This window comes from Moschus berezovskii, chromosome 4, assembly GCF_049115385.1.
Source record: "Moschus berezovskii isolate FMDL1 chromosome 4, NW_MosBer_1.0, whole genome shotgun sequence".
NCBI classification, from domain to species: domain Eukaryota; kingdom Metazoa; phylum Chordata; class Mammalia; order Artiodactyla; family Moschidae; genus Moschus; species Moschus berezovskii.
The window spans coordinates 43,122,467-43,147,368 of record NC_142463.1 but is presented as its reverse complement, the minus strand read 5'-3'; the positions used below and the strand labels follow the sequence as shown (position 1 = coordinate 43,147,368).

The following is a 24,902-nucleotide window of genomic DNA, read 5'->3' as shown; positions in this document are numbered from 1 at the left end:
TGACATAATATGTACATAAACTCCTAAGAAACCCACCAAAAATTATTAAAACTAGGGAACTCCCTGGCAGTCTAATGGTTCAAACTTGGTCCTCTTACTGCGGTGGCCCAGGTTCAATCCCTGGTTAAAGAACTAGGATTCTATAAGCTGCGGCATGGCCAAACAAACAATTAAAATTAACTAATGAGTTCTGCTAGGTTGCAGAATACATGATCAATATACAAATAAATTATAGTTTTTACATTTGGAATAATTTTAAAATTAAGGAAACAATTTCACAGTAACATCCAAAACAATAAAGTTCTTACAAATAAATTTAATGATAGCAGTGACATCTTCAGCTCCAAAAACTGTAAAACATTACTGAATGAAATTAACAATGATCTGAATAAATGGGAGCACATCCAAAATTTATGAATGGAAAGACTTACCATTGGTAAAATGGTGGTACTCCCCAATCTGATTTGTAGATTCAGCACAATCCTTATTAGAAATCCCAGCAGACTTCTCTGTACAAATTGACAATTGATTCTGTAATTCATATGGAATTTCAGGAAACCCAGAATAGACAAAATACTCCTGAAGAAGAAGAATAAAGTAAGCAGTTTCTCACTTCCCATTTTCAAAATTTACTACAAATCAATAGAAATCAAGATAGTGTGATATTGATTGGCACAAGGATAGACATACAGATCAATAAATAGAATTAAGAGTCTAGAAATAAACCTATTACATCAATGGTCAACTAATTTTTGATAAGGATATTATGACCGTTTTAAGAGGGTCTTCAATAGATAGTGTGGGGATGACTGGATAGCCACATTCAAAAGAATGAAGTTGGACCCTTACCTCATACTATATAAAAATTAATTCAATATGAATCAAAGATATATATATAAAGCTAAAACACTTACAAGTGGTAAATCTTAATGACCTTGGACTTTGCAAAGGATTCTCAGATATGACACCAAAAATGTGAACCACAATAGAAAAAAAAAGCAGATGATTGGACTTTACCACAATTAAAAATGTTTGTGTTTTGAAGAACATAATCAAGAAAGTAAAAAGTCAACCCACAAAATGGGAGAAAATATTTGCAAACGATTTATCTGTTAAGGGATTTGTATATGAAATATATAAAGAATTACAACTCAAAATAATAGATAAATAACCCAATTAAAAATTGTTCAAGGAATTTGAATACTCATTTCTCCAAAGAAGGTATATAAATGATCAAAAAGCACATGGGAAGATGCATGACATTATTAGTCATCAGAGAAATGCAGATCAAAACCAGTAAGATCTTTATACTCATTAGGATGGCTAGAATCAAAAAGTCAGATGACAACTGTTGGCAAGGATATCAAGAAATCAGAACCCTATATTCCTATAGGAATATAAAATTGTCCTGACACTTTGGAAAATGGTTTGGTAGTAACTCAGAAGTTTAAACATACTATTACCATATGACCTCACAATTCTACTTCTAGATATATACACCCAAGAGAAATTAAGATATATTTCAAATCCTGAAACTTCAAACTGTGACTATTCATAATAGTCAGCAAGTGGAAACAACCCAAATATCCAACAGTGGGCAAATAACTAAACAAAATGTGATATATTCATACAGTAGGACATATTTCAACCACAAAAAGGAACAAAGTACTGATGCATGCAGCATTGTGGATGAATCTTGAAACCATCGTACTAAATGAAACAAGCCAGTTACAAAATACCACACTCTATGTGATTCCGTTCGCATAAAAGTCCAGAATGGAGAAATCTATAAAGACATGAAATACATTAGTTGTTGCCTAGGACTGGGAGATTGGACTGAAAGACTGAAGGCAAAAGAATGGAGCGGCAGAGGATGAGATGATTAGATAGCATCACTGACTCAGTGGACATGAATTTGAGTAAATTCTGGGAGACAGAGGAGGACAGAGGAGCCTGGCATTCTATAGTCCATGGTCTGAAGAGTCATATATGACTTGTCTACTGAATAACAACAGCAAGGACTGGGAGAAGGACAAGTGTTAGGGAGTCAGAATTAAAGGATACAGAGGTTCTTCTTGAGGTAGTTCTAAAGTTAACTGTGGTGGTGGTGGTTCATATCTGTGAATATGTAAAAACCACTGACATGTACACTTTCAAAGCTATTTAAAAAGATAATTCTTGCAGATTGTATGTAACTTTATGCCAATTTTAAAAGATTTTAAAATTAATATAAAATGGAAAAATTAACATTTTAAAAAGAGAAAAATAAAAATGAAAATTGGAAGCTTTTATTAAAGAAATGAGTAATTTAAAAATCTTTTGTGAAAGATAATTCCAGGCCCATATGGTTTCACTAGTGTTGTATGCCAAACACATAAGGACAAAAACAGAACAAGAAAAGTGGGTACCCTGTAAAACATTTTATGAGGCTAGACTTATCCTGATATCAAAATCTGACTACAACAGTATGAGAAATAAACTTTACAAGTCAATTTCACTTGGAAACATAGATGGAGAAATCCTCAATAAAATATTAAAATTCAATAACAATAGAAAGAGATAATATAAGAAAGTTGAGTTTATATCAAGAAATTAATATTGGTTTAACATTTAAAAATCTATCAGTGTAATTCACCACATTCATAGCTTAAAGGAAAAAAAGCATATGATCATCTCAATACAGTATTTGATAAGATTAAAATTTTTTTCTAGATTTAAAAGATTCTTCTGAAACTGGAAATCACAAGAAATTTCCTTAATCTTATTTATAAAATCCTACAGCAATGATCATATTTAATGGTAAAGCATTTTTAAGAAGGATCCATTTGTATCCAACATTCTTGGAAGTCTTCGCCATTTCAGTATGATAAGAAAAAGAAATGTAAAGTAGAAGATTTGGAAAGGAAGAAACAGAACTTTGAGTATTTGTAGATGACACAATTATCTACATATAAAATTTTAAGTCACCTAGTAATTATCAAATTAATAAGAGCTTAGCAAGATAATTGGATAACAAAAATAATCAAAAGCAAAAAATATATATTTGAATATACTAGCTACACATATTTCAAAAATTACATCTTTTTTAATGATGCCATTTATAATAGTACTAAAATGCATTAAATACTTGTGGATACATTTAACAAAGATACACATACCGGTAAATTTTACTGTGAGATATTAAGACCCAAACAAATGGAGAGAGAGCTGTTTATACATATAGTAAGAGCCCATATTCTAAGTGTATCAGTTTTTCCCAAATTTTGATTTATAGGTTCTTTGCAATTTCAGTTAAAATCTCAAAAGTTGTGGTTTTTTCTTTCATTTTTTCCAGGAACTTATCAAGGTAATTGTAAAGTTTACATAAAACTGCTAAAGCGTAGGCATAACCAAGATACTCTTTTTAAAAGATTTCATTTATTTATTTTTATTTTTGGCTGCACTGTGTCTTCATTGCTGTGCATGGGTTTTCTCTAGCAGCGGAGATTGGGGACTACTCTCTAGTTGCGGTGTATGGGCTTCTCTCGTGGTGGCTTCTCTTGTGGCAGAGCACAGGCTCTAGGGGCATGAGCATTGGTAATTGCAGCATGTGGGCTCATTAGTTGCAGTTTGCTGGCTCTAGGGCACACGAGCTTTAGTAGTTGTGGCACAAGGGTTCCATAGTTGTGGCTTGATGCCCCTAGAGCAGGCAGGCTTGCAGTACTTGTGGTATGCGGGCTCAGTAGTTGTGGCTTGTGGGCCCTAGAGCACAGGCTCAGTTGCTCCTTGGCATGTGGAATCTTCCTGGACCAGGGATCCAACCTGTGTCCCCTGCATTATCAGGTAGATTCTTATCCACTGTTCCACCAGGGAAGTCCCCAAGATACTCTTGAATAAGAACCATGTGAAAGGACTTACTCTCCCAGGTAACAAATTTTATAAAAAGTGTAACATTAACAAAAGTATAGACAGAAAGTCTACAAGTGACTCACGCACATATAAACACTTGTTTTATAATAAATGTACGCTAGAGAGTAATAGGAAAATAATAGGGTTTTCAGAAATTCTTGTTGAAACAATTGGGTGTTCATATGGAATAAAAACATTGGCTTCCTTTCTCATAGTATACACAAAACTCAATTCCAGGTATATTATAGTTCTAAACATGAAAAGCAAAAATATTTTCATAATTTAAGGATTGGGAATGTTTTCTTGGATGAACATCTAAGATGTAAACCGTAAAGGAATATGTGATAAATTGGACTGCGCTAAGAAAAAGAACTTCTTTTTATTAAAAGATACTACAAAGAAAATGTAGCATATTAAAAAGCAGAGACATTACTTTGCCAACAAAGGTTTGTATAGTCAAAGCTATGATTTTTCCAATAGTTATGTATGGATGTGAGAGTTGGACCATAAAGAAGGCTGAGCATCAAAGAATTAATGCTTTTGAACTGTGGTGTTGGAGAAGACTCTTGAGAGTCCCTCAGACTGCAAGGAGATCAAGCCAGTCAACCTTAGAGGAAATCAATCCTAAATATTCATTGAAAGGACTGATGCTGAAGCTGAAGCTCCAATCCTTTGGCCACCTGATGTGAGGAGCTGACTCATTAGAAAAGACCCTGATGCTGGGAAAGACTGAAGGCAGGAGGAGAAGTGGGTGGCAGAGGAAGGTGGTTAGATAGCATCACCAATACAATGGACATGAATATGAACAAACTCTGAGAGACAGTGAAGGACAAGGGAGCCTGGTGTGCTGCAGTCCATGGGGTCACAAAGAGTCAGACATGACTTAGTGATTGAACTACAACAAAATGTTCTGACTATGAATCTTTTCTGTTTTATGTGTTGTAAATGTCATTAGGGACTCTAAAGAGTCTTCTCCAACAGCAAAGTTCAAAGCATCAATTCTTTACTGCTCAGCCTTCTTTATGATCCAACTCTCACATCTGTACATGACTACTGGAAAAACCGTAGCTTTGATTAGATGAATCTCTGTCAGCAAAGTAATGCCTCTGCTTTTAATATGCTGTCTAGGTTGATCATGGCTTTTCTTCCAAGGAGTAAGCGTCTTTCAGTTTCATTGCTGCTGTCACCATCTGCAGCGATTTTGGAGCCCAAGAAAATAAAATTTGTCACTGTTTCCACTATTTCCCCATCTATTTGCCATGAAGTGATGGGACCAGATGCTATGATCTTAGTTTTTTGAATGTTGATCTTAGTGATTTACACTGTCTAGGTTTATCATAGCTTTCCTTCCAAGAAGCAACCGTCTTTTAATTTCATGACTGCAGGATATTTAATGAACTCATGGCATCACCGACTCGATGGACATGAGTTTGAGTGAACTCCGGGAGTTGGTGATGGACAGGGAGGCCTGGCGTGCTGTGATTCATGGGGTCACAAAGAGTCGGACACGACTGAGCAACTGAACTGAACTGAACTGAGCTATATGTGAACATTAAAAATAACTCACTACTGAGAGATCTCACTCAGGTATACACCCAACATAAATTCCTACAGTATAGTCGGCAAAACACATCCACATCCATCTTAATAGTGGCGTCATTTGTACTAGCCAAAAATTGGGAAACTACAGAAAATCCGTGAACAATAAGTAAATTGTGATATATTGACACAATGAAATATTGTACAACAGTGAAAATTAACCATCTGCAACTCTACTTAACCATATGAATGGCTCTCACAAATGTGGATATGATTTTGAACAAAAAAACCCAAATACATGCTTCCTGATTCCATCAAAATAAAGTTTACAAATAGGCCAAACTAATCCATGGAGTCAAAATAATCAATACCTTTGATGTAGGAGATGGAGACTCTTAGGGAAGGAACTTCTAAAATAGTGGTAATTTTCTATTTCTAAGTCTGAATGGCAGGCACCTGGATGTCTTCTGTTTATGAAAATATATTAAGCTGTACATTTATGTGTATAAGTCTATGTATATATTACTTCAATATAAGTTTTGAAAAGTAAATGCTGTTATTTAGGAATGCATACTTAAAACTATTTAAAAAAGAAAGAAAATAACTACCAAAATCAAGTTAATGATATTCACTGGGTAGGGAGGGAGAGGCAGTAACATAGAAAGAGCAAAAGCCAGCAGAGCTGTTTTTGTCTAAAAGGAGCGAAGTCTCCTAGAGGTTCTTTCAGTGTTCTAATTTTTTACTTTAGTTGCGATTATAACAATGTTTGCTCTTTATTATTTAACTATATTGTTATGTTTTAATTACATTTCTGTATGTGTTAAATTTCATAACTGAAAATTAGCCAAAAACATATAAGCCAAAAATGTGTAGTAACTTGGGTAATGTTTATTAATAAAATGTTAAATGAAAAATTGTGGGTTTTTGAAAGATTATACATAAAAATTAAATATACCAAAATATTAACAATCTGAATTATCTTTCTACGTTTTTTAATTTTCTCAAAATTAATATGTATTACTTGTATATAGATAAAACTGAACGAGATTTTTAAAAGTTGTATTACCTCAGTTAAGTTTTTTAAGCATAAAATCTTTTATCATTCAATTTTTCATGTTTGTCCTATCCTACACACTTTATCTTTTTCTCTACCATTTTTATCTCTATTTTTAGCACTTGTTATACAGAAACCCCATCTTTTTTACTTATTTTATTTTAAATCACTGTTTTCTACAGGTCACTGATATACATGGAGTTGATGTTACTCCCAGACCTTTGTACCGTCCAGATCCATATTCCGGTGCAGGAAAGCCAAATAAACTATTGACTTCACAAGACGGATCACATACATCAGACTTTATAGCTTCCTATAGCCTTTATCAGAATACAATAAATCCTAGTATGTTAGGGCAGTTTACAAGGTAGAGTATACTATTCTGTGCTTCTTTTTGTTTATATCTTATTGCATATTTTCATTTAAGTTGCACATGTGTAAGTTAGATGTCAGTTGTCCTGTCTGCCAGCTCTGCTCTCTCATCCTAGTATGCCACCTCTTGTGTTCGTCTTATGTTTTAACTAGATTCAGGGCTTACATCTATACTCCTACCAACACATTTGTGAAAAAAATATATAGATTTTACTTGAGATTTCCTGAGGAGCCAAAAAGATGGGACCTAGCATTACAGACATATTTCTTTAGTTTTCTTCAGTTTCTTTTATGCTGCAATTTAGGGGCTTCCCTTTTTTTCCTCCCTATTCCATATAAATCCTTATTCTCCTAGGCTTTGATTTCTGTCTTGTTTTGCAACTTTTTTTGGTAAATCATATGTTTTGCATTTACATATGTAGATACTTACATAATTGAAAATTTTTAGAGCTTCCAATAGAGAAGTTCAATCTTTGCGATAATGAAACAGTACTCCTAAAACAATCTAAAGATTATAGGGAAGTACTTTAGTGTGTAACTTTTGGTCTGACAAATTAAAAGTTCCAGATGTTAACTGAGCACAAAATTTTAGGAGAAAATATGCTGTCTAGAATTTACTTCCAAATTGGCATACAGATGCCATGGGAGTTCTGTGCAAAACAAAGGATGATCCAATAAACTGAGCCCAACCTTTTGGAGGCCAGTTGAAACTATAAATAGAAAGGAAAAAGTGTGTAATATCATAGAGTAATGTTAAGTTCCTATGTTTAAAGGAAATTATTTTTGGACTCTTCAATGTATTGATTTCCCACCAAATATATAAACTTTATTTTAAATTAAATCTTGAGAAGACATTTATCAAATTGAATGAAAGTACATTTAAGATGGGATTTGAATAATGAGCAGAAACCTGGTGAAAATTAAAGGCAGAGTATTCAAGGCTGAGACCCTGAGGTAAGAGAGCTCCATAAGGTTGAGGAACTTTAAAAAAAAAAAAGAATAGTGATATGATGATAAAATGGAGAATCTCGGTAGATAGGCTGTATTTTAGATTTTTATCCTAAATATACTGTTGGGTATCCATTGAAAGACTTTAGACATAGACTTTCGATCAAAGGATTTTAAGACTTTTACTTAAAGAACACTAATTATCAACTTAATTTTTAAAGAATTACTTTATTTTTATCACTTTTGCTTATATGATTACAGTGTATTTGATTTCTCTGTGTGTATCTGATAGTTTTCATTTATACATGTAATTGCCCATAAGGACATATAAATAAATAAATAATGTTGTTTTTCATTGCTAAAGGTCAGTTTTAGGAAGCAGCACAGTTTCTAAGTCAAGTGTATCCACTACTGAATCAATGGCAGAAGACCTAGAAGAACCATCCTTTAAACGGGAAAGATTGTCTAGTTTGACAGGTAATGAGAATCCAGTCTTTTATTTAAGTAACAGTTCATTATTTCTTTAGCAAATGTGTTCATTATATTTTGGGTGCTTGAGACAGAAGAACTATGGTAATCATTCCCAAATGCTGGCTTGTGCAACAGCCACATGAGAATTATCAGGGTAATATTTATAGATTTTAAAAAATTCCCAAGTGATTCCCTTGCACCAACAGCCTTAGTAATCACAAACCCTGTTTAAAAAAAGCTCAGCTTCGAGACAAATAATTCTGATATACTGTGATCGATTCCATAGTGAGACATAAGTAGAATGTGATGGGAACACTTAGAAAAGATTACTATGAGGTGGAAAGTAAAAAGCAGGAGAACATTCATAAAGAACATTACTGACTTTTGAATTGGGTTTTTAAATTTAGTAATTTGTCAGGAGAACAAATTGGAGAGACTCATTCCAGGTAGAAGATAAAACATGAGATAATACCAAGGATTATGTGAGTGAAGATCAAAGAGGAAATAGCCATTGACTAAAGCACTGAGCAGACGACCATTATATCTACTACTGTGGGCAGGAATCCCTTAGAAGAAATGGAGTAGCCATCATGGTCAACAAAAGAGTCCGAAATGCAGTACTTGGATGCAATCTTAAAAATGACAGGATGATTTCTGTTCGTTTCCAAGGCGAACCATTCAATATTACAGTAATCCAGGCCTATGCCCCAACCAGTAATGCTGAAGAAGCCGAAGTTAATCGGTTCTATGAAGACCTACAAGACCTTTTAGAACTAACACCCAAAAAAGATGTCCTTTTCATTATAGGGGACTGGAATGCAAAAGTAGGAAGTCAAGAAACACCTGGAGTAACTGGCAAATTTGGCCTTGGAGCACGGAATGAAGCAGGGCAAAGGCTAATAGAGTTTTGTCAAGAGAATGCACTGGTCATAGCAAACACCCTCTTCCAACAACACAAGAGAAGACTCTACACATGGACATCACCAGATGGTCAACACCGAAATCAGATTGATTATATTCTTTGCAACCAAAGATGGAGAAGCTGTATACAGTTAGCGAAAACAAGACCAGGAGCTGACTGTGGCTCAGATCATGAACTCCTTATTGCGAAGTTCAGACTTAAATTGAAGAAAGTAGGGAAAACCACTAGACCATTCAGATATGACCTCAATCAAATCCCTTATGATTATACAGTGGAAGTGAGAAATAGATTTAAGGGACTAGATCTGATTGATAGAGTGCCTGATGAACTCTGGACGGAGGTTCGTGACATTGTACAGGAGACAGGGACCAAGACCATCCCCAGGGAAAAGAAATGCAAAAGAGCGAAATGGCTGTCTGAGGAGGCCTTACAAATAGCTGTGAAAAGAAGAGAAGTGAAAAGCAAAGGAGAAAAGGAAAGATATAAGCATCTGAATGCAGAGTTCCAAAGAATAGCAAGGAGAGATAAGAAAGCCTTCCTCAGTGATCAATGCAAAGAAATAGAGGAAAACAACAGAATAGGAAAAACAAGAGATCTCTTCAAGAAAATTAGAGATTCCAAGGGAACATTTCATGCAAAGATGGGCTCGATAAAGGACAGAAATGGTATGGACCTAACAGAAGCAGAAGATATTAAGAAGAGGTGGCAGGAATACACAGAAGAACTGTACAAAAAAGATCTTCACGACCAAGATAGTCACGATAACGTGATCACTGACCTAGAGCCAGACATCTTGGAATGTGAAGTCAAGTGGGCCTTAGAAAGCATCACTACGAACAAAGCTAGTGGAGGTGATGGAATTCCAGTTGAGCTATTTCAAGTCTTGAAAGATGATGCTGTGAAAGTGCTGCACTCAATATGCCAGCAGATTTGGAAAACTCAGCAGTGGCCACAGGACTGGAAGAGGTCAGTCTTCATTCCAATCCCAAAGAAAGGCAATGCCAAAGAATGCTCAAACTACCGCACAATTGCACTCATCTCACACGCTAGTAAAGTCATGCTCAAAATTCTCCAAGCCAGGCTTCAGCAGTATATAAACCGTGAACTCCCAGATGTTCAAGCAGGTTTTAGAAAAGGCAGAGGCACCAGAGATCAAATTGCCAACATCCGCTGGATCATGGAGAAAGCAAGAGAGTTTCAGAAAAACATCTATTTCTGCTTTATTGACTATGCCAAAGCCTTTGACTGTGTTGATCACAATAAACTGTGGAACATTCTGAAAGAGATGGGAATCCCAGACCACCTGACCTGCCTCTTGAGAAACCTGTATGCAGGTCAGGAAGCAACTGTTAGAACTGGACATGGAACAACAGACTGGTTCCAAATAGGAAAAGGTGTACGTCAAGGTTGTATATTGTCACCTTGCTTATTTAACTTATATGCAGAGTACATCATGAGGAACGCTGGGCTGGAAGAAGCACAAGCTGGAATCAAGATTGCCGGGAGAAATATCAATAACCTCAGATATGCAGATGACACTACCCTTATGGCAGAAAGTGAAGAGGAACTCAAAAGCCTCTTGATGAAAGTGAAAGAGGAGAGTGAAAAGGTTGGCTTGAAGCTCAACATTCAGAAAACAAAGATCATGGCATCTGGTCCCATCACTTCATGGGAAATAGATGGAAAAACAGTGGAAACAGTGTCAGACTTTGTTTTTTTGGGCTCCAAAATCACTGCAGATGCTGATTGCAGCCATGAAATTAAAAAACGCTTGCTCCTTGGAAGGAAAGTTATGACCAACCTTGATAGTATATTAAAAAGCAGAGACATTACTTTGCCAACCAAGGTCCGTCTAGTCAAGGCAATGGTTTTTCCCGTGGTCATGTATGGATGTGAGAGTTGGACTGTGAAGAAGGCTGACCGCCGAAGAATCGATGCTTTTGAACTGTGGTGTTGGAGAAGACTCTTGAGAGTCCCTTATACTGCAAGGAGATCCAACCAGTCCATTCTAGAGGAGATCAATCCTGGATGTTCATTGGAGGGACTGATGCTAAAGCTGAAACTGCAATACTTTGGCCACCTCATGCGACGAGTTGACTCACTGGAAAAGACTCTGATGCTGGGAAAGGTTGGGGGCGGGAGGAGAAGGGGACAACAGAGAATGAGATGGCTGGATGGCATCACCGACTCTGTGGACATGAGTTTGAGTGAACTCCGGGAGTTGGTGATGGACAGGGAGGCCTGGCGTGCTGTGATTCATGGGATCGCGGAGAGTCGGACACGACTGAGCAACTGAACTGAACTGAACTGAACTAAAGCACTGAAATAAGTGGCTGTTTCCTTGAGGAACATTTGTGTTGGAGTGTGGTATGGATGTCTTTTCCTCTGAGATGACAATGAAGGATTAGTTAAAATATTTATAGGAAAAGTGCTTGATGAACTCTTCTTTCTGGTGTTAGCCTATATTACAGAATGCTTCTGACAAGTAACAGAATACCCAACTACCATTAGCTTAAATGAAGACAGTTTTTCTACATTAAAGGAAGTTAAAGGTAGATATACGTGAAGTTGATATTACTTCCAGACCTTCAACAGTACATGAACTGAGAACTTCCAGATGTTCACGCTGGATTTAGAAAAGGCAGAGGAGCCAAAGATCAAATTGCCAACATCCATTGGATCATCGAACAAGCAAGAGAGTTCTAGAAAAACATCTGCTTTATTGACTACGCCAAAGCCTTTGACTGTATGGATCACAACAAACTGGAAAATTCTTCAAGAGATGGGAATACCAGACCACCTGACCTGCCTCTTGAGAAATCTGTACACAGGTCAAGAAGCACCAGTTAGAACCAGACATGGAACAGTGGACAGTTTCAAATTGGAAAAGGCATACATCAAGGCTGTATATTGTCACCCTGCTTATTTAATTTATATACAGAGTTGCTGCTGCTGCTGCTGCGTCACTTCAGTCGTGTCCGACTCTGTGCGACCCCATAGACGGCAGCCCACCAGGCTCCCCCGTCCCTGGGATTCTCCAGGCAAGAACACTGGAGTGGGTTCTCATTTCCTTCTCCAATGTGTGAAAGTGAAAAGTGAAAGTGAAGTCACTCGGTCATGTCTGACTCGTAGCGACCCCATGGACTGCAGCCTACCAGGCTCCTCTGTCCATGGGATTTTCTAGGCAAGAGTACTGGAGTGGCTTGCCATTGCCTTCTCCGATATACAGAGTACATCATGTGAAATGCTGGGTGGGATGAAGCACAAGGTGGAATCAAGATGAGCGGGAGAAATATCAATAACCTCAGATATGCAGATGACACCACCCTTACGGCAGAAAGGGAAGAGGAACTGAAGAGCTTCTTGATAAAAATGAAAGGAAATTGAGAAAGCTGGCTTAAAACTCAACATTCAAAAAGCGAAGATCATGGCATCTGGCCCCATCATTTCATGACAAATGGGGAAAACTTCATGACAAATGGGGAAAACATCACTTCATGATGGGGAAACAATGGAAACACTGACAGGCTTTATTTTGGGGCTCCAAAATCACTGCAGATGTGACTGCAGCCATGCAATTAAAAGACGCTTGCTCCTTGGAAGAAAAACTATGACCAACCTAGACAGGATATTAAAAAGCAGAGACATAACTTTACCAACAAAGGTCCATCTAGTCAAAGCTATGGTTTTTCCAGTATTCATGTATGGATGTGAGAATTGGACCATAAAGAAAGCTGAGCACCAAAGAATTGATGCTTTTGAATTGTGGTGTTGGAGAAGACTCTTGAGAGTCCCTTGGACTGCAAGGAGATCAAACCAGTAAATCCTAAAGAAATCAGTCCTGAATATTCATTGGAAGGACTAATGCTGAAACTGAAGCTCTGATACTTTGGCCACCTATGAGAAGAACTGACTCATTTGAAAAGACCCTGATGCTGGGAAAGATTGAAGTCAGGAGGAGAAGGGGATGACAGAGGATGAGATGGTTGGATGGCAACACTGACTCGATGGACATGAGCTTGAGCAAGCTTCGGTAGTTGGTGATGGCCAGGGAAGCGTGGTGTGCTGTGGTTCACGGGGTCTCAAAGAGTCAGACATGACTGAGCAACTGAACTGAAAGGTAGATAGCTTTTGGCTTTGCTTTTGTGGCATAGTCGTATCAAATCAGAATTGGCAGCTCTGCTATTCTTTTTTCAGCCTTTTCTTGTTTCTTGCTACAGGACCTCATAATACCTGTCCCAACTCTGGACACCAGTTCCATCTCCCTCATTTATCAGGACAGTAAACATTTTCCCAGAAGCCTTCCTTTTTCCTGTGTATTTCTGCTTTTATCTCACTGGCCAGAACTATGTCACAGTGCCACCATCAGCTTCAAGAGAGGCTGGAAAAGCCAAATACATGATTTCTCAGGCAGTACTAATGGAAAGAGGCCTCGAAGAGAGAAAGGCTTAGCAGTGAAAGTTAAGCTGTTAGGAATGTCTGTTGTAGGAAGAAGCCCATCCTCTCAGGATGGGAGAAAGAGAATTAAATTATTGTCATAACTTCCCCCAGCAGTCTCTACATATATTCTTGCCACCTTCCAATTTTTTCCGAACTATATGCAGAGTTGAAACCACACTCCTTGTTTGGGACTCAAACTCAGCCACACCTCATATTGGGGCTTGAACCTACAATCCCTAACTTGAGAGGGAACTCAAATCTACTGTCTTCTAATTGAAACTGCTCACCTTGTGCTAGGACTTAATGAAGCTCAGATTCTTTGTCTCCTTGCAGAAAGAATTCAATGTGAGGCAAAGGTAGACAAGAGTGAATTTATATAAGTACAGGATTCCTGTGAGAGCTACAAGCAGACCAACAAGGGAGCACAGCCCTGAGAACAAAAAGGGCTTTTGTTTTTTTAGAGTTAAGGAATAAGTGGGCAGGGGAGAAAATCATCTTCTTCCTCATTTTTGGATAGACATCATGGCTTGCATCGTTAGTTCTTCCTTTGACCCTGTGTGTTCTAATGGGGACTGTCATGACACTATAAATCAGATCTATATGGCAAGCCACTCCAGTACTCTTGCCTGGAGAATCCCATGGATGGAGGAGCCTGGTGGGCTGCAGTCCATGGGGTCGCTTGGAGTGGACACGACTGAGTGACTTCACTTTCACTTTCCACTTTCACACATTAGAGAAGAAGATGGCAACCCACTCTGGTGTTCTTGCCTGGAGAATTCCAGGGACAGGGCAGCCTGGTGGGCTTCTGTCTATGGGGTCACACAGAGTCGGACACGACTGAAGTGACTTAGCAGCATATTATTAGAAGCATGGTGACATACGGTGGCTCAGTCAGTAAAGAATCCACCTGCAATGCAGGAGACCTGGGTTCAATTCCTGGATTAGGAAGTTCCCCTAGAGAAGGAAATGGCAACCCACTGTAGTATTCTTTCCTGGGAAATCCCCTGGACAGAGGAGCCTGGTGAGCTTCAGTCCATGGAGTCACAAGAGTTAGACACAACTTAGTGACTACACCACCACCACATAGTAATTTATCTTGGGTTTTGGTATAATGTCCCCTTTCACCTGCTTTCTTTCCCTTTTCACCTGTGTTTCTGTCTTGGCTACATGCAGAAATGCTACTTTTCAAGAACCATTAACTCCCTGACTTCATGTATTAATAACATAATTGAGACCCTATATATATTGTCTTGTGTTTTAACAATCAGAGTTTGTGGCTTGAGTGTGCCTGGTGCTTAGAACTACCTGGTCTTTCTTCAAGGTAGTGTGGATTTTTGCTAGGTTACTAGATCTTTTCTTGAGTGGTCAGTAGTTTACAACAGTCTCCCCAAACTCACTTAAAATTCCCTTTCTGTCTTTAATCCCTTAGAGGGATTTCTAAACCAACTATTTAATTATCCTACTCTATCCCTATTATCGGAGAAGGCAATGGCACCCCACTCCAGTACTCTTGCCTAGAAAATCCCATGGACGGATGAGCCTGGTGGGCTGCAGTCCCTGGGGTTGCTATGAGTCAGACGTGACTGAGCCACTTCACTTTCACTTTTCCCTTTCATGCATTGGAGAGGGAAATGGCAACCCACTCCAGTGTTCTTGCCTGGAGAATCCCAGGGACAGGGGAGCCTGGTGGGCTGCCATCTATGGGGTCACTCAGAGTTGGACACGACTGAAACGACTTAGCAGCAGCAGCAGCATCCCTATTATAATGATATTTTTAAGAACGCAATCTAACTGCATTCTCACTGCTTAAAACCCTTCAATGAATTTGCATTGCTCTTAAGAAAAAGACAATAATCTTTATGTAACAGTTTGCCTTGAGGCCTACCTCTAAGGACTTCCCAGATGGTGCTAGTAGTAAAGAACCCACTTGCTGATGTAAGAGACTGAAGAGATACAGGTTTGATTCCTGGATTGGGAAAATCCCCTGAAGGAAGACATGACAATCCACTCCAGTATTCTTGCCTGGAGAATCCCAGGCACACCTACCTCTACTTGTTTCTAACAAAAACAAGCAAAAGTATCAAAACTTCACCTCCAGAAGCATTGAAGAATAGTATCGATGCTTATATCATCTTGGCTTGCTGGCAAATTCTGGCTACAAAGTCAAGCCTCTATAAGTGAGTCACACCCAAACAATTCTGCTTCTGGTTTTTCTAGTAGTCATATATGGATGTGAGAGTTGGACTGTAAACAAACCTGAGCACTGAAGAATTGATGCTTTTGAACTGTGGTGTTGGAGAAGACTCTTGAGAGTCCCTTGGACTGCAAGGAGACCCAACCAGTCCATCCTAAAGGAGATCAGTCCTGGGTGTTCATTGGAAGGACTGATTTTGAAGCTAAAACTCCAATACTTTGGCCACCTTATGCAATGAGCTGACTCATTTGAAAAGACTGATGCTGGGAAAGATTGAGGGCAGGAGGAGAAGGGGACGACAGAGGATGAGATGGTTGGATGGCATCACCGACTCCATGGACATGGGTTTGGTTGAACTCCAGGAGTTGGTGATGGGCAGGAAGGCCTGGCGTGCATGGGGTCTCAAAGAGTCGGACATGACTGAGCAACTGTATTGAATTGAACTGATGACCTGGCAACTCATTTAGATTCACATTTCTAGATCTTGAATGCACAGTAACATAATCTATATACCTTTAAAAATTTCCCACACTCATGTCTTACTCTAGGCCAACAATATAGGAATATCTTGCAGAGGGGATTAGGCATAAGCAGTGGTGTGCTGATAAGTATAAAACTAACCTACTCTGAAGTAGAGAAAGTTGTGATTTGTAGTATTTGCCAATTTCTGTGGTATAAATATTTTCATCCCCAACAAATTCAAGCTACCAACATGAAATTTCTGAGTGGGAAGCTTGCAAAACATGCTTAATGAAACATTGTTATTTAGTATTTTTATCATACAGATGCAAGAAATATAACTGCAAGAGTCTAGGGAATAATAAAATTTAATAACATAGAAAGTGTTGTTTTGAGTGGTTATTATCTTTGTTTTTAATATGTATTTAGTTGTAAGTTTATATAATTTAATTTTGAATAATGACTATATTTAATGATTAGCTCACAAAATTCCTGATAATTTAATAATTGCCCCTTGCAAGCTGGTTCAGTCCTGCTCTAACACACTTTTGGGTATATTTAAAAATTTCCCACATGCTTCTAATATATAACGCTTTTATAAATTAGTATTAAAAATACTGATAACCTAGATCCCATGTCCAGAATTCTGATTTAATTACCGAGGAATGAATTCTGAACATAAAGAAATATTCCATGTGAAAAGAAATGCACAGTGGATTTTTTAGGCTGGTGAAACTATTCTGTGTGATACCATAGTGGTGGACACATGACATTGTACTCTTATCAAAATCCATAGACTCTTACATCACAGAAAGTCAACCTTAATATACTGCATTGAAAAAAAAAACAAACTCAGGAAATCAGAGCACCCAGAATGAAATACAAACTGTGACGTAAGAATCTAACTGCTTTACAAATAGACGACATAACTTCACTGAAAGACTGGTTGTCAGAGGAGGTATAGCCCTAAGTAACACTGAAACTGAGTGGAGATTAGATTAAAAACATGGAAGTACACAGAGACACCATACTCTTATTTGATAGAGTCATTTTCCATTGGAGTGTGAGTTAACAATCTGAAGCATGGTACGTGTATACTAGTATTAAACATGTAAATAAGTGGAAGGCAGATAGTACAAACTAGATTTTTTCACTGTCATTGGAGTGGGAGATTGCAGGCAAACAAGGGGAGAAAGTTAGAATTACCCATATGATACTAAGTGAGAATCAGAAAGAGTAAACTAATGTTTAGCTTAATGTATATACTGATTATATGTGTGTGTGGAGGGAGTTTACTATAGACACAAATATCTCTTAAGCCCTGTCTGCTAAGAAAGCCTAGAAGAAATGACACCCCTATAGCAACAAGCATACCCAGTGCCCAGATCTTGGTTTCTGATACTGTTCTCCAATAAAAGGAACCAGGGGTCTTTAGAGAAATGACTACTTCTAGACTGGACAGAGCGTATATAAGGTAAATCAGAAAGTAAACAAGTGTTAGAAACTCCAAAACTTTGGCCACCTGATGCTTAGAGCTGACTCATTTGAAAAGACCCTGATGCTGGGAAAGATTGAGGGCAGGAGGAAAAGGGGATGACAGAGGATGACATGGCTGGATGGCATCACTGACTCAATGGACATGGATTTGGGTGAACTCCGGGAGTTGGTGATGGACAGGGAGGCCTGGCATGCTGCGGTTCATGGGGTCACAAAGAGTCGGACACGACTGAGCAACTGAACTGAATGGAAACAAGTGTTTAAGAGAATAAACTACATTAAACAAACAAAAAATCTGAGCTATGTGAAAAGGGCATAGCAGCCAACATCTTGTGATGGTAATAGGAGGAATAATTTCAAGAACAAAGTATATAATAGTGGATTACTCCCTAAAGTATACAGTAAATATCCATGAGTACATAGTGATTCAAGTGAATGACTGATTAAATTAATGACTGATAACAGACAAATATATACAAAATAATTCCAAATGATTTATGTAGATATTTCTCCTTCAAGAAGGTGGAGCTTAACTCTCTGTCTCATTTGTGTGGGCTTTGCATATCAACTTCCTTCTAAGAAGTACAGGATATAGAAGGGGAGGGAAAGAGTAACTTTAAAGCAGAGAAAGCTAACAAAGTCTACCTCAGGTCAAGGTGAACATCATCAGTAGTTAGTCATGTTGATAGCATGTACCCTTGATATGATATGATGAAAATGACACTTTACCTTTGTAGTCTTCCTTCTAGAAATCCATAACCTGTCTAATATCAGACAAACCCAACTGATGGACATTCTACAGAATACATGACCGGTATTCCTCAAAACTCAAGGTCATCAAAACAAGGGAAGTTTGAGAAATTGTCACAGTGTAGGGAAACTTAAGGGGACACAATCGATAGACATAATATATCCTACATGTATATACATGTACATAATATATCCTACAATATGTCCTGAAAAAGGAAAAGGACATTGGTTAAAAATTAAGGAAATTGGGATAGAGTATTCACTCTTATATCAAGATGGCTGGGAGAAATATCAATAACATCAGATATGCAGATGACACCACCCTTATGACAGAAAGTGAAGAAGAACTCAAAAGCCTCTTGATGAAAGTGAAAGAGGAGAGTGAAAAGGCTGGCTTGAAGCTCAACATTCAGAAAACAAAGATCATGGCATCTGGTCCCATCACTTCATGGGAAATAGATGGAAAAACAGTGGAAACAGTGTCAGACTTTATTTTTTGGGGCTCCAAAATCACTGCAGATGCTGATTGCAGCCGTGAAATTAAAAGACGCTTACTCCTTGGAAGGAAAGTTATGACCAACCTTGATAGTATATTAAAAAGCAGAGACATTACTTTGCCAACAAAGGTCCGTCTAGTCAAGGCTATGGTTTTTCCCGTGGTCATGTATGGACGTGAGAGTTGGACTGTGAAGAAAGCTGATCGCCAAAGAATTGATGCTTTTGAACTGTGGTGCTGGAGAAGACTCTTGAGAGTCCCTTGGACTGCAAGGAGATCCAACCAGTCCATTCTAAAGGAGATCAGTCCTGGGTGTTCACTGGAAGGACTGATGCTAAAGCTGAAACTCCAATACTTTGGCCACCTCATGCAACGAGTTGACTTACTGGAAAAGACTCTGATGCTGGGAAGGATTGGGGGCTGGAGGAGAAGGGGACGACAGAGAATGAGATGGCTGGATGGCATCACCGACTCAATGGACATGAGTTTGAGTGAACTCCGGAAGTTGGTGATGGACAGGGAGGCCTGGCGTGCTGTGATTCATGGGGTCGCGGAGAGTTGGACACGACTGAGCGACTGAATTGAACTGACTGATTCACTCTTGTTAATAATGAGGCATCAGTTTTGGTTTTATTAGTTGTGATAAAGGTACCAAAGTAATGTTAACAATAGGAAACACTGGGTACAGGGTATACAGTAACTCTTTGTAATATTCTTGTGGATTTTTGTATATGTAAAACTATTCTAAAATTAATATTTATTAAATGTTAAAAAATGTCTAGGGGTAAGTCACAGCAGTCTTTACTTTAATCAGCTCTCCAGATGCTTCTGTTGCATGCCAAAGTTTGAGAACCATTGCTTTTACTGTATAACCAAAAGGAGTCTTGTGGTTACAAAAGCTTATGGTTTTAATGGCAAGGTAGGAGCCAAAACATCATCTTACCTATAGACTGTGGATGGTCTCACAGAACAGTTGAATAATAATAGGTATCTTTTACATGAACCCATAAAGTGTCTTGATACGTATGTAATTTGTGAGGAAGGGTGAGAATAAGATGCTTATGTGACTGAATTGCACTGCAATTGTATCACACCAATTCTAGCTTATGCAGAGGCCAAGGAAGACTTCATAGATGATTAGCTACTGGGGTCTTTGAAGGGAGCCAAGTAATGACATCCCTTTTCCCTGTGCAGATCTGAATTAATTGAAAAATATAATAAATGTAGATATGGTATATTGGAGCCAGAATATCACATTATGAATAAAGGTCTGCTGTTAAGCTCTCAAATTTGACAGACTTACCCACCCATTCAATAAAACATCAGACCATCTCAGGCCTACTGCAACCCTCTCAATGGGAATCATGAGTAAAGCTGTGAAGAAGAGCCAAGATTGTCATTCTAAATCTTCTTCCTTCTGTAAGAATCATCAGGAGTGGAACTATGTTCCCTCCATCACCAGCAGGAAATAAAAACAGGCAAGGCAGATTTATATATTGTGATGTGTTTCTAGGTGGAGAGTGATATGTAGTTAAATCTGGTTTAAAGTCCATTTAGGGTTAGGGTATCTGGTTCATGAATAGACAAATTCTATAGGTGTATAGTGGAGTTTGAGGCAGTTTCTCAATATATAACATATTCAACCAACATTCATGCAGAGGTTGCTAGAGAGATCCAGACAAAAATTCTTTCTGCCATCCTAGGGTTTTGTCTATGAATGGTAGATCCTTTGCCCTAAGTAAAAGAAAACTACTTTCCTCAATCATGGTAGGTAACTAAGGTGTTACTCTATTGGTTCTATCTACTGTAAGATCATTCATTTTTATAATTAGCATATCTGTACATATAATTAGCATAATGGTACTTTGAGGTTGTTGTTCAATTGCTGTCATGTCCGACTCTCTGTGACCCCATGGACTGTTTATAACACACCAGGTTCCTTTGTCCTCCATTATCTCCCAGAGTTTGCTCAAATTCATGTCCATTAAGTTGGTGATGTTATCTAACTAACTTATCCTCTGTCACACCCTTCTTTTTGCCTTCAATCTTTCCCAGCATCAGGGTCTTTTCCAATGAGTCGTGACTCTCAGAGGATAAGTTACTTACATGGCCATAGTATTGAAACTTCAGCTTCACCTTCTGTCCTTCCAATAAATATTCAGGGTTAATTTCCTTTGGGATAGACTGGTTTAAATATCTTTTCAGTCCAAGGTACTCTCTAGAGTCTTCTCCAGCACCACAATTCGAAAGCATCAATTCTTCAGTGCTCAGCCTTATGGTCCAACTCTCACATCCATACATGACTACTGGAAAAACCATAGCTTTGACTATATATATGGACCTTTGTTGGCAAAGCAATCTCTTTGCTTTTTAATATGCTGTCTAGCTTTGTCATAGCTACTTTGACGTTTGTGTAATTAAATCATAAAATGAAGACCTGATGGGCTTAAAGAAAGGAAGTTTAGAGAAGAGCTCAAAACTGCCTGTGTGACTTTAAACTTCTCACTTAGCCTGTCTGTTTCTCATTTTCTTCATTGATCAATCTAACAATTTGGACTAGATATTTTCCAGTTGTGTTCATGTTGATAGTTTATTTACTTTTTCACTTACCCTATATCTGCTATGTCGGTAGATTTACTTATATAAATAATTTCTCCCTCATTTTAAATTTATTGCATAAATAATAAAAATTAAAAAACATTTTTAAAAAGAATTACCCAATACTATAAAGGATTGGTAATTTAAAATTTTATTTCCGCAGCTTCTTCATGTGCACTAGTATTTTAATTGTTACAATCATACCATGGATTTTGTCATGGACTATTTAGTCACTTGACATTTTATCACAAACATTTTCATAATTTTAATGTCATAGTTACTACTTAATATTCATTGATGAGTATATCTAATTTATTTATCAATTCCAAATGTTGGTGATTGATTTGTGGAATTAGTAGCTTGTATTTTTTTTGAGGCTATGAAAAAGGTGTTTTTCTCATACTCTGGGCCTTCTTAAGGAGACTAAGCCGTAATCTCTGGAAAGTTTATACCCTTTGCCTATTCAAGCTTTATCCATGTCAGAATCTCATGGATTCCTGCTTCTCACCCTAATTTTTAACAGAAAACATTGAATTCTGACCTATATACCCTTGTCATGGCTCCTTTATTACCCATACAACCAAGTCCAAACTCCCAGCCTTGAAACTCTGTCCTCAGTGAAATTTTTTAAGAACCTTGGACTCTGACTAGACTACAGACTTGAGATTAACTCTTTTCAACATATTTTTTGCATGGATATTAAGTCTGTTTTTCTCCTGTATTTAATCACAACTTTCATTGGAGAATCTTTTGAGCTCTTGGTGAAGATGGTTAGAGGTGAGCTATCATCTAAATCAAAAGTCAACAGATAGGAAGGAAAAGAAGATACAGACAAGATATTAGATATAGATAAGAAATTAGCTTCAGGACTCAGAGAAGGGTTGCATATTATTTGGGAAATACACTTGTCCATATTCCTTTTGAGTTGTATCAGCAGTCATTCACCTCAATCTCCCTGTTAATATTATGGGATAGATGTAATGGGATGCCCTTGTAGTCATGACTATACACTTGATATTGGGGTAAGCTTGATATATCAGCAGCGGAGATGGTTTATGAGCCATTGGATCCAGTTCGGCTTCAGAAAGTTTAAATAGACTACATCTCACAACATGATGTATTCTTTGAACATATAAAGCCACCTGCAATGTATGACTCATCATGACATTTTGATGAAATGAAGATTAAGATTAGCAGTTAGTAAATTATTTTCATTAAGTTATATATTTTAGATTTACGAGTTATGAGGGCAACACCTGGAAAAATTATAACAAAAGAAGACCTGGAGAAGACTATAGAGATAATTCTCACAGAGACAGAAACAATGAACTTTTTAAATCTACCAACAGTTATGTTTTCTGTAGAATCTGAAGAAGCTGAGAAAGTAAGGTATGTGTGGTTTAATTGTTTACATTGTTTTGTAATTTAAATGCTAAATCAGAGGGCTCTATCCTTGTTTCTGTCTTTGAGGATTTCTGGATAAACACTGGTGGTATATGTGCCTTGTGAAATTGCATCCTATAAAGTGATATTTGTACCCCATGAAATTACATGTAAAAAGTATATATATTGTATGTTCTTCCTAGAGGAGTAACTCATAGCTTTACCATATTCTTTAAATAATAGGTGAGCTACTAAGTTAAATAACAAAAGAAATGAAGCCTCTAAGTCTCAGTATAGGTTTTAATGATTTTTTTCTTTTATACATATATGAATTATTTTCAATATAAAAAGAAATGACTGTCAGTTTTATATTCAAAACAACTTAAACTTAAGAAGGGAAAATGTGTTATGGGGATGTGATGGAATTTACTATTGAGAGCAGATTTTCCATTTCTCTTTATTAATGACTATAAATGGATTTCTGCCTCATGTATTTTGAAGTTCTGCTGTTAGGCACATATACATAAAGGATTGTTACGTCTTTTTGTAGACTTGACCCCTTTATCATTATATAATACCCCTCTTTATCTCAAATAATTTTCCTTGCTCCGAAGTGTGCTCTGTCTAAATTAATATAGCTACATAAATAGATTATTTAGTATTTATATAGTTATTCAGATTATTTGCCTTCAAGTATAATTTGAATATGATTCATAGTACTAAAAATTCATCACTAGCATAATTTTTATGGTATTATTTTTACCCAAATATAAAATATTGTAAAATTGTTTGGACTATAAAATATAATACAATTAGATCTTGAATAACATACTTTTCTAAAGCACATGAGACATAAGGGGAAACTCCTAGGACAAGAAAAAGGAAAAGAAAAGAATAACAACGGGATAGATAAGTGATCTAAAATCAGAGAGGGAGGGATGCTAGAGGCAAATGATAATATTAGCACATGGATCTAGAGCCCACCAGTAAGTCTTGGATCCCCCCAAATTGAGAGAATCAAAAGAGAGGCTTTTATTTTAAACCAAGACCCTTAAAGGATCTCAATTATCTCAAGTGGGCCAGGTCAGTAGGGTCTCCTAGCTACTATCGTAAGGAAATACAACTCTTCTCTGGAGGAAGGCTTATCCCAGTTAGACTCTTAAGGTTTCCTCAGTGTGTTTAGTAAAAATTACCAATAAAGAAACAAGATAATATGTCTGAGAAGTTAAAAAAATAAGAAATCCCATGTCTAGATCCTGAGGACTATAGACAATGATGTTACCAAATATAAAGTATAAAATATATGTGAAATATTTAAATAAAAGAGTTAAGGGGCTTCTCTGGTGTTACAGTAGTTGTTTCCACCTTATGAAGTAGGGGGCACTGGTTCTGTCCCACACACCTCAGGGCAAGTAGGCCCCTGTGCTGCAACTACTGAGCCTGAGCACTACAACTGCTGAACCTTGCTCACCTTAGAGCCCGTGCTCTGCAACAAGAGAAGCCACTGCAATGAGAAACCTGCACACTGCAGCTAGAGAGTAGCCCCTGCTTGCTGCAGCTAGAGAAAGCCCACACACAACAGTGAAGATCTAGCACAGTCAAAAATAACTAAAAAAAGTACAAGAAAAATAAGATCAAGTTAAAGCATCATTAACCCTAAGGAACTATCAAAAAAATTTTAAAAGAATTTTAAAATAAAGTTTAGTTTATATAGTTGTTAAAATTAAAAAGTAAACAAAGTTTTAATCTTTGTTATTCAAAAGTAAGCATTTAAAATTTAAACAAGATTAATTGAATAGATATTTAATAAATCACGGAGAGTCGGACACGACTGAGCGACTGAACTGAACTGACTGATAGCTAAGTTATACAGAATCTTGGAGAGAAAAAG

The 24,902-nt window shown here is 37.4% G+C and overlaps 1 protein-coding gene across 3 annotated transcripts in view; it reads left to right on the top strand.

The window, feature by feature from the left end:
• Nucleotides 1–24,902, top strand: part of DNAI4 (dynein axonemal intermediate chain 4) — a 105,305-nt gene that overhangs the window by 16,403 nt on the left and 64,000 nt on the right. For 2 of the 3 annotated variants that reach the window (XM_088835367.1, XM_055403964.2), the window contains 3 exons: nucleotides 6,664–6,848; nucleotides 8,166–8,278; nucleotides 22,861–23,017. In XM_088835367.1, the coding sequence (XP_088691493.1) occupies nucleotides 6,664–6,848; nucleotides 8,166–8,278; nucleotides 22,861–23,017 (455 nt within the window). Of the gene's footprint in view, nucleotides 1–5,028; nucleotides 5,476–6,663; nucleotides 6,849–8,165; nucleotides 8,279–22,860; nucleotides 23,018–24,902 lie in introns of those variants that run through there. The other variant, XM_088835368.1, reaches the window with a different exon arrangement.